General features: G+C 39.4%; 1 protein-coding gene across 1 annotated transcript; it reads left to right on the top strand.

Annotated features, from left to right (window-relative positions):
- The first annotated feature begins 269 nt into the window (after positions 1-269).
- LOC127785355 (AMSH-like ubiquitin thioesterase 3) lies at positions 270-8,248 on the top strand. Its single transcript, XM_052312788.1, has 14 exons — positions 270-823; positions 1,028-1,092; positions 1,188-1,281; positions 1,504-1,668; positions 1,752-1,858; positions 2,610-2,715; positions 2,804-2,850; positions 2,950-3,268; positions 3,446-3,535; positions 3,618-3,680; positions 4,618-4,692; positions 5,279-5,341; positions 6,125-6,177; positions 7,826-8,248. Exons 1-14 carry the CDS (start codon positions 695-697, stop codon positions 8,004-8,006), a joined length of 1,557 nt encoding a protein of 518 aa, XP_052168748.1. The 5' UTR covers positions 270-694; the 3' UTR covers positions 8,007-8,248.
- Positions 8,249-11,212: the final 2,964 nt, after the last annotated feature.

Raw genomic sequence — 11,212 nt, 5'->3', positions numbered from 1 at the left:
TCCAGAATTAACCTTGATTTTTATGGGTCTTTTTTTACTTCAACATTATATATATATAGAGAGATTTTCTTTATATGAAGAAGATGGTGAAATTTGTATTTTAATTAATTACATAATATAAATATTTCTCAACCTTTTCTCAATTTTCTCGTTTTTCTCGCCGTTGCAAGCAAAGGCATTTTTTCTAGTGGTATCATAAAAGTTTATTAGAAAATAATTAACTAGCATTGTGAGGAAAAAAGAACTACAGTAAAGGCGTAAAACCCATCTTCTGTTGTGTTCATCTTGCTCGTTCCTCCTCTCGCAGTCGCAGGTCGCGTCGGGACGGCGGCACCTCGATCTCCTCTCTCTCCTGGTCGCGCCCGGCGCCTCTCTCCTCCTATTCGCCGTGCTAATCGAAGACCGGCGACTGCTGCTCTTTCTCCCGCGGGCCTCGCTGCCGCTCCACACCCTTTCCCTCGGTTTATCGCCTCCGCGCCGCGTCGTTCTGCCCACGCCCCACCTGCCTGCCTGGCTGCCGTTCTCTCTTCGTAGCCTGCGTGGCCTTGCCCCTTCGCCTCTGTGCGGCTTCCCGTCTCAACCCCCGCTCTGCCGGAGTGGTCCCGCGCCCTCCACCAGATCTTCGCCTCTGTGCCTCTACTGGATTGGCCTGGACATCGCTGTAAAAGCTGGGCGGATATTAGGCACCACGAAGATGTCCATGCCATCATCTCGCCAAGCTATGGGAGAAATCAACATCGAGGCGATGGCACGCCCAGTCTCCGTCGACCACCGCATCAGCATCGCCTACTATTTCCGCATCGCCGACAACCTCCTCCGCCAGGTCAAACCCTAAGCCGGAATTCCATCTACAATCAGTCCCGCTGCCTCTTAGATCTCACCATTTAGTGCTTAGATGTTAGTTTTGTGTATAGGAGGGGGCACGTTTTGGAGATATAGGGCATGGTTTAGCGAATCGAGCACTATATTTGCCTCGCGATTTACATTAGATTTGGTTTACAGTTGGTTGTGTTTTGTATGTTTTTAGGCCAACATATATAGGGAGGAGAAGAATCTCGTAGACCTTTACATCATCCTTCTGAGATACTCGAGGTGGGTGCACAATGTTGGTTTATCTTTGCTTTTTAGCGTGTGATTATCGCTTGGAGACTAATTATTTATATCTGGTGATCACTGGTAATTTTCAGTTTGCTGTGTGAGACTATCCCAAAACATCGTGATTATCATGCATTCAAGCTACGAGAAAAGGAATTCTTGAAGAAAGGCCCACACAATTCTGATGTATTGCTTCTCCTAAACCTTTCAAGTGCCCTGCTTACTATTTTCATCATTCTTTGATTGAATGTATACATGAACAAATTATTGCTAGAATGTACAAGTTTGTCAGGGTAAAACGCCATGTGGCATCTGAGGATCTTAATATGCCATTTTGGACTTATAATACATATAGCAAAACTTTTCTTTTGATGAATCACTCAAAAATATGTTGATGTTTTGTTGTAGAAACTCTTGAATGTTGTTAATGAGCTTGAGACTCTGAAGCCAGTTGTGCTACGGCAAATTGCTGACCTTAATAGAGGGGTCACACAAGAACCTAATAGTCAAAGTGGAACCTCTGCTGCAATTAGTCAGATGGATCATCTTACCCAAAGTTCATGTTTCACACAGGTACTACCACTGATGTTGCATTGAATTGTTGAATATTCTTGTGTGGTTATTCTGGTTAATTCATTAGTTCTTTACTTGTGCAGCCATTGGTTGGAAGCCCTACAGGATTATTGAAGATGCCATTCTCTGGAGGGAAGCATCAAGTGGAACCAACACAAAGTGGCAGACCTGATAGTCAGCTTGTCAAATCGTGAGTGTATTATTTGGCCATTCATACGCATCTGCATGATGCGGTGTATCCTAAGTATCTTTGTTTGATCTAAATAGTGGCTCAGACGTATGAAGTATGGAATTCCAGATTAAAAACTTGATGAAAATCACGTAAGGTGCAGATCAGTTGAATTTTTATTACCTTGAACATTTCAGTAAATTTGAGCAATGTTTCAGCACTTTATGCATATAGACTGCATATCGAAGCCCATAGGTTCAAGGTCTCAAGTGCTGGTTGGAACGTTGGGTATGTCGACTTGTCGAGTGACACGGATTTTTCTTAATAGATCTAACTAACCTAGTTATTTGTAAAATAATAAACACGCATAACCGGTCAGTATCAGTCGGTTCATCAATCAGTTGTGAATGTATACTTTGATATGTGGGAATGGGTCATGTACTTGATACTTGAATAGAAATCAATAAATTTTTACTGCATTCTGATTAACGCGTATGGTCTTATTCTGAAATCATTTTATATGAAAATTTTAATTATTGGATTTGGTTTGCAAATTGGTCAGATTGGCATGCCTATAACTCTGCCTCTGATTCTTTTTTGATATCTTTGTTCTATCCAACTTGAGGTCATATATGAATCTCATTTTTTGCTTGCCTGAAACATATTGAGTATTCTGTACAACTGTTGATGTTAGCATACACAGTGTACATTTCAATATTTTTTCTCTTAATATGCAGGACAATGTTATTTACTTGATGTGTAAATTACGCAGATATGGCAATCTGCCTTATCCTAAAGAAGAAACTCTATCCAGACATTCGGTACTGGGGCCTAATGGGCTTCATGGCAAATGGACGGCACCTGTTACTGGTATCAGGGTATGATTATTTTGTTCTCATTTTTTATATGTTTTCAATTGGCAACTAGTGACATACTATGAATGAATTCCATTACTGCTTGTTGCAGATCCAATATCCAAGTAATGCTGAACTAACCAAAAGTGATGTCTCTAGGTGAGTACTCCGTTAGTTGCAGCTATTCTCTTTAAGAAGTGTTTCCATTCACATGGTCACATCAATATCACTGATGCTGTCTTCCCCGTTGTCCTGCAGTTTAGTACCATCAATCTTGAACCAAGACCTCTTATATGGTCCTAGTAGATCACAAGATTTTCCAACAAATAAAAATGAGGATATGCAATCTGTTTTGTCCCTAGACGATGGCCGATTGTCTTTACCAGTAGAGGAGGCAACCTCTGTGTCTCCTGGTTTTGAAGAAGAATTTTCCCAGTTGAATATCAGGCAGCCTTCTCCCCCACCTGTCATGGCACAAGTACATCCACAGCATAGGGCAATTTCTACATCAACAGTTGCTGATCTGGGGCCAGGAATTGCTAGTTCTAGCACTGGACGCTATCAGAATTTGCATGTGGTAAATTCCTACTGTAGTTTATTTACATTATTTTGGTACTATTACAGATCCACCGCATTATATTGAAGGCATGAAAGTGTCTCATTCTTCTATCCCCATTTCATCTGTATATGTACTTCTTTTTTTACTTTGATTGACTTATGAATGATGCTTTTTTATATTTTACCTACTTCTCAGCCGGTGACATTAATGGAGTGTTTTCTGAGGGTTGCTGAGGCAAACACTGCAAATAATCTGGAAACATGTGGTATTCTTGCTGGTACTCTGGTATGAGTTATTGCTGTCAACATGGAGTAAAATAGATCACCATTATGTATGTCTACATGACTAACACAGTATTTATATGTAGAAAAAGAGAACTTTTTATGTGACAACACTGATAATTCCTAAGCAGAGATCAACATCTGATTCAGTAAGTTGTCTATATTCTGTTATCTTGTTCAGCACTTTCTTCAATTAGATGTTGACTCTGAGATGAGCCCTTGCCTACTATTACGTGCTTGATCATGTAGAGTTCTTGTAGAGTCCCTGGTGCTCCATTCTCTACAGTATATTTTTGTATCACTAACAACTAATTTACTGAAATAATTGATTAACAAACATTAGAAAAGATCAGTGATAGTTATGCTTTCATATGGCTTTGCAATGATGATATGACACCATACCTAGTACAAAGTACGACAGAAGAAAATACTACTCCCTCCGTTTCACAATGTAAGTCATTCTAGCATTTCCCACATTCATAGTGATGTTAATGAATCTAGACATATATATCTATCTAGATTCATTAACATCACTATGTATGAATATGCGAAATGCTAGAATGACTTACATTGTGAAACGGAGGAAGTACCAGCCACATAATTATTTTTAATTTGTCTACTACTATAAAGATGCAGTCGTTGTCCTCCCTCCCTTACCGCGCGCAGCGCAAAAAAATAAACTGAATCGGCCCACTCCTCCCAGAGAATTGTTCCCATGTAAAGGCTAACCCACCAAGAAAACCGGAATAGAGAAAACTAAACCCTATAAAACCATTATGCCGTATTACTCCAGATCCCGTTGGAACGCACGGGCAAGTTGATGCCTGTGTTTTTAGGAGCTTTGTCTTGATGATTCACTCTTATATATAGTAATTGTATTCCTGAAAGCGGTGAGCACTAGAAATTTTTTATCAGTCTTGAGTTGAAATAAGTTGATTTGTTTAGTAGCCTCAGTAAGTGTCAGTTAATTGCCTATGGATTTTTTGTTTTTGCATGTTACTTTATACTGCAATTTTGCATGTTGCAGCACAGTACTCAAAAGGTAGCATTTTAAGAAATAAATATATGATCTTCCTTGTTTTCCAGTGTCAAGCTACAAATGAAGAAGAAATATTTGAAGTTCAGGACAAAGGCTCACTTTTCACTCTTGGTTGGATTCATGTAAGTCCAATTGAAAAAATGTATATTGTTGATTGATCAAGCTAATTTTTGCTCTGAGTGTTGCATTTCTCTGTTTGTGCAATTTTTAAATGTCTTGAGATTCAGACATGAGGGAAATGTAAACGTTAGACCTATATCTGTTTTCTAACTTGCAATAACTATTGAAGGCACCACTGATCTAGCATGACTAACTGCGGCTACTCTGCTATGTCTAGATATTGACATATTGTACACTTTGTTTGGGAAGCATATTTTGTAAATGGAATTTTTTTGGGTGTTTGCATCTCCATTTGCAATTCCTGTTGCATTGTTGAGACATATTCGATGGTTATCTTGGAACTAGGAAGTTTTAACATATGATTTATGTCTATGAAATTCAATGTTACCATCTTTGTGTTCAAAGAGTTTGCAATCCATCAGATATATTTGAGTCTAATAGTTTAAATTCATTCTGGGGTGCCATAATACTCATTATTTCTATATGTAGCATTTTATCTTTTTTTTCCTTAATATAAAATGATTGTTCGAATGATGCAGCAATATAATTGTTTGATTTTTTTTCTCATCGATTTTCTGTTCTTTCCAGACACATCCAACACAGACCTGCTTCCTATCTTCCATTGATCTTCATAATCACTATTCATACCAGGTAATCTCCTAAACTTACTGGTGCCATACTTGTCTGGTATTGTGATCAGCTCTCAGCTGCTCAGTATGCCATTTTGATTAATCCATGTACAGTTTATTGTTCAACAGAGAAAAGTCCTGTTTTGGTCCATCAACTATTGCCCTGGTCCAACTTCGATCCCAAACTATAAAACCATTTACTTTTGGTCCCTCAACTCTCAAACTTGTCCACATTTCATCCCTTGGGTCAAACCAGGGTGATTTTTGTGACTTGGCGCCTATGTGGAGTCCATGTAGGTGGAGTGATGACATTAACATGCCAATCAATAATAAATAACAGCAAAATGAAGAAAATGCTACAACCTAGTACATGTCAACCATGCTTCCTTTTCCTCTATTTCTCCTTAATCAATTAATACTAATATTCTATACATTATTTATTTTAAATTGCTAACTAGGATGCCATGTGGCACCATGTCATCAAAAACCACCCAGGGGCCAAATGTGGACGGTTTTGAGAGTTGAGGGACCAAAAGTGTGCGGTTCCATAGTTGAGGGACCAAAGTTGAACCAAGGGCATAGTTGAGGGACCATAAATGGACTTTTCTCATTGTTCAATTGAACCTTAGATGCTTACCATTCAAAATGCATGTTAGCGATGCAACTTGGTCATGTCAAGTACTGTTCTTTATTGACTTGTTTGTCAAATGAACTTTTGTGTGACTAATGTTTTTATATTTTAAAAACTGTTGGATGGAATTGTTTATTTTTTAACATTGTGTTCTTGGCATCTTGCTGTCAATAGGTCATGCTTCCTGAAGCAATTGCAATAGTTATGGCACCTACTGATACAACAAGGTATCTGTTCCACTGAACATGCTTCCAAAATCTGTGGGCAATCTAGTTGGCAGCTATGGATCATTATGCTATGGATGAGTGCTGACAACTGTTAAGGATTTTTGTTTCTTCTTGTAGATTATCTTAAAACTGTTGATTTCATATCAGTAGTTCTTTTTCCAAGGGAATCTAATTCAACTCTTTAAAATTAACCTATTGGGATTTGGGAAAAGGAATAAGGTTGTGTTCGGCAGCCTGGATTGGGAACCCATGCCCCGCTCACGGAAAACGGAGCGGTCCATTAGCGCGCGATTAATTAAGTATTATCTTTTTTTTTTTCAAAAATGGTTCAATATGATTTTTTTAAGCAACTTTCGTATAGAAACTTTTTGTAAAAAATGCACCGTTTAGCAGTTTGAAAAGCGTGCGCGCGGAAAACGAGAGGAGGGAGTTGGGAAGCAGGGGCAATGAACACAGTCTAAGTCTACTTCACCCCCTGAAGTATTGAGGCTGGTCTACATAACCCCCAAAAGTACGAAACCGGGTATTCTGCCCCCTAAAGTATCAAAACCAGTTTAAATAACCCCCTAGAGTGGTTTTATACATGGTTTTGCTGTGCACACGATGACATGTCAATGGTTTTGGCCTCTTGGACTATAGAGACTATTGTAACATGCTAAGCATTTTATTGACAAGTGAAACGGGCTGAGAATGATGTAAATTAGTGTTAATATATACTCCCTCCAACCCATAATATGAGGCGCACAAGCATTTCAAGATTCAACTTCTAAAATATTTGACCAATAATTAGTATAATATGAATTGAATTTTATTTGTTGAGAATATTATCATTGGATTGACATTTGAATTTACTTTCATATGATTATAATTTTGTTGCTATAATAAACCTTATTATAGGACATGAGAAATTATAAGCCAATCGTATCAAGTTTGACCATTCCTTATATTATAGGATCGTGGGAGTAATATTTTTTAGGCTTGCCGATCAGTGAGTGAAAAGCAATAGTTAGATCAACTTGGGTTTACTAGACTAATCTTTGTGTCATGCAAGCCAATACCGCTGCCACGTAATCATTTACATGGCAAAACCACCTACAAAACTACTCTATAGGGGGTTATTTGAACTGGTTTTCATACTTCAAGGGGTAGAATATCTGGTTTCGTACTTTAGGGGGTTAAGTAGACCAACCCCAATACTTATAGGTGGTGAAGTAGACTTATTCCTTGGGAAAAAAGTCTTGTTGACTGCAACAACGTATCCACTAGTAAATGCATTTTGCGAAGTATTAAATGCATCCCAAAACTATGAATGGCGAGTGGCACCTGGGGCAGTAGATACTAGATGCATATAATATTTTAACTGTCTCACTATCATTTTCATATAAAAAAAATCAAAGGTGCATGCTGGAGACCATGATGCTACGCTAATGTCAAATACGTTACATATTCCTGCACAGAGAATTTTGTTAACCTGCTCACATGCTGTAAAGCTGCTCTGTAGCCGTTGGTTTCCTTTTTTGAGATACTTCAATTTGCTTAACTCAACGTAACAAGGACTGGTACAGTGGCCCGATGTCTTGAAATTGGCGTCCTATTCATGTTTATTCCCATTTGATCACGTGGCTGTCTTTCTTTTTTCATTCAACAGAAAGCATGGTATATTTCATCTGACGGATCCAGGTGGTATGGGTGTGATACATGATTGTCAAGAGAGTGGATTTCATCCTCATGAGGAGCCTCTCGACGGTACCTCTATCTATGAGCATTGCTCCCATGTGTACATGAACCCAAACGTGAAATTTGATATGGTGGATCTCCGTGAACTGTGAGAAACTTGATTCCGTTTGGGGAAGTTGTTCACTTTTGACCTTTTTCTGACAAATACATGCCGCTGAGCTTATTTATTTGCTACGTTGGAAGGCCTGTTAATTTGATATAAGCGTTTGTAAATAGCTAGGCCATTCAATTTCCGTGCATAGGGATCTTGTTTTGGACCAATGCTAGTTCTGGTTATGGAGAGTGGCATCACGAATGTAATATCATACATTTAACTGGCCCTTTTTATACCCTACAGCAGAATAAGTATCCTACAGCAATTCAAGTTCTAACTGAATTCCTAATGACAATTTTTGGGACAGCCTATATGTGCAAACGCAACTACGCGTCGGGCACCCCATGGATTCCAAAAATTGGGCGCCCCCTGGAGTGCTGTCACCATGTGCTGCAGTCTGCATAGCATTGATTTTTCTCTGCACATGCTCTTTCTCCGCCAGCAACGCAAGCAATGCATTGCACGCATGCAGTCATCGACCGACTATGAATTGCCTAATTTTATGGCGCCGGTAGGATAGATAGACCCGGAATCCTCCCATTACCGCGTCCTGCTGCCCCCACATGCGGACGCTAATCACGTGATTACTGCTGATTATATGATTTAATCACAATCGGCAGCAACAGTTACATTTTTATACTTAAAATTTTAAATTTTGTGTTCATGTTGAAATTTTTGAATTTTGGAGTTGAAAGTTTTAAAAGTTGAGTTAAAAGTTTTAAAATTTGGAATTGAAATTTTTGAATTTTTGAGCTAAAAGTTTTGAAATTGGATTTGAAAGTTTAAAAATTTGAGATGAAAATTTTGAATTTTCAGTTAAAAATTTTGAATTTTGGGTCGAAAGGTTTGAAATTTTTAGTTGGAAGTTTCATAAAATTAAGTTCAAATTTCAAATTTGAGCTGAAAATTTAAGATGAATGTGTCGAAACAATATCTCGGCAATACTAAAACGGGTGGCTATCAAGCAGAAAAAGTGGATCGGTCATGAGACAAGAGGTTTATATAGATTCAGGCCTTCTTAATGAGAAGTAATACTCTACTCCTGTCGGGGGAATAATCCGCCGAGTATATTATTGATCGTATGATCTGAGAGAAGTTATGGCCCTAAAGGCACCCGAACCCCTCCTTATATAGGGGGAGGAGTCTGTATTACAAGATACAACCCATGTTCATAACGGAATAGACAAATAAAGATAAATTACAATCGCATCCGACTAGGACCTTCGGATGTTTCCTTAGTATACAAGCTAACATAACAATCGAGTCCTTTACTAAAGATCTTTTATCTGTATATGGTATCCCCATACCCAGTCGGATATACATGCCGTATGGGTATGGGGTATCCATAATCTCCACAGTAGTCCTTGAGACCTTTACAGTTGATAAAATAATCTTCTCTTGAGCCTTTTAGATGAAAATCCCGAGTGCTTTAATTATTCCTGCCTTGGTCTCCCGAGTGCTTGAAGCAAAGACTGTGAAGGGCTAAAAAATAAAAAATTAGGTATAGCCCCCGACTATGTGATTAGTTAAACAAAACTAAACATATAGTCAAGGTATAATTTAATAACCAACCGAGTGGTTTTATAAATAAAATTACCCAAGTAATCAAATAGCAAAGCATATGCGACTTTTATCCAAAAATTCAGCCGACTGCTTTAATTTAATAAGATCACCATAAAGTTATATAAAGATCCGAGTGGTAAAAGCACTCTAAAGATCTGTTATCTATTTTGGTGCTCAGCTTTCGTGATAAAGAATCCGAGTAAAAACTCTTAAATGATTTATCAACCGCTGAATAAATAACAACTTCCAAGCTTAAACAGCCTAAGCCGTAACTTGTGCCTGTCATTAAAGAAATTAAGCATATAACAAGCCAAAGGAACGACAACTTTAAAAAACTAGTTGTCTTGATTTAACCCTAACAGCTTTGTGACCTTATAAAGAGGTCAACAAATATGATATTTTACTGTAGGGCACCTTTTTGTTTGCATAGTAGTAATTCTAAAGAATTATCTAACTGCATTAAAAAGATTTTCAACGGTATTGGGCTATATTATTGTGGGCAATTTCGCCTAAGCAAATAATACGCCTAAGTCCCAAAGGACCACAATCAGCCACACCGAAAATATAATTGGGCTGAACACTGTTTAGGCCCAGGCCCATTAGCGCTTTCCGATACCCTGCGATAAAAATCGCAACGAAGGAAACCCCTTCATCTTCCTCGCCGCAACTGCCACTTCTTTCCCTATTTCTCGCTATGGTAACAAAACCGCGCCGGCGAAAGTTAGGGTTTGCAACCACGCCTCAATCCGCCTTCTACGAACCATTTTTCTTCCGCCAAAGTCTTCCGCGCGACCACCACATCAATCTCCCCACCAATCATCACAACTCTCTCTCCAGATCTCTTCATCCCTTTCGCATCCATGACGGAGGAGAGAGAAAGCTTTGAAAGCCAATGGGCGCCTTCCGACGTTACGGAGGAGAATCTGAAGGAAATGGTGGCGCACGGTGTACTTCCGGCCAAGGAGATCATCAGATGACGTCCAGCGTGCGACGAGGCCTTCCTAACTCCTGACACTCATGAGGTTGTTGTTTTCACTCCATTCTTCTATGGAGTGAAAATAGGAAAATGATTTTTTGATGATGATGACGATGTTGATGATGCTAGCAACAAGGAGGCGACTGGAAAACAGCCTAAGAAGGCCATTCCACCAAAGAAGAAAACTACCAGTCGTCCAATGCCGAAAATCTGAAAGTCTTCCAGGTACAAGCTTGCCCTAATATTCATGAATATATCTTCCCAAATTGATCGATGACATCTTCTCAATCTTCAGGGAGCCATCGGACATTGATCCGATTTGTAAGGACTCCGAACTAGCTGCTAACTCGAAAACAACTGGAGAGAAGACTGGTTCTGCCAATGCTACTGGGGCCAAACCCTCTAAAGAAGACCATCTGACTGGAAGTCAGTCGGCTACTGGGGAAGCTGAAGCCAGCAACGAGCCCCCGACTGGAAACCAGTCGGCATCCGTCGAGACGAGCACGAACCAGGAGCCCCTGACTGGCAATCAGCCGGGTGACAATACAGAGAACCCCGAGCAGCCAAATAAGACATCCCTGAGACAGAGGGACAAGCAAGCAGTCCTCCCTTAAATGATGCTGATGCTGGACCCGAAACCAACACTTTTGATACGGTAGAAGGAC

This window comes from Oryza glaberrima, chromosome 1, assembly GCF_000147395.1.
Source record: "Oryza glaberrima chromosome 1, OglaRS2, whole genome shotgun sequence".
Taxonomy (NCBI): Eukaryota; Viridiplantae; Streptophyta; class Magnoliopsida; order Poales; family Poaceae; genus Oryza; species Oryza glaberrima.
The sequence above is the reverse complement of the archived record's forward strand: the minus strand, read 5'-3'. Positions and strand labels throughout refer to the sequence as shown.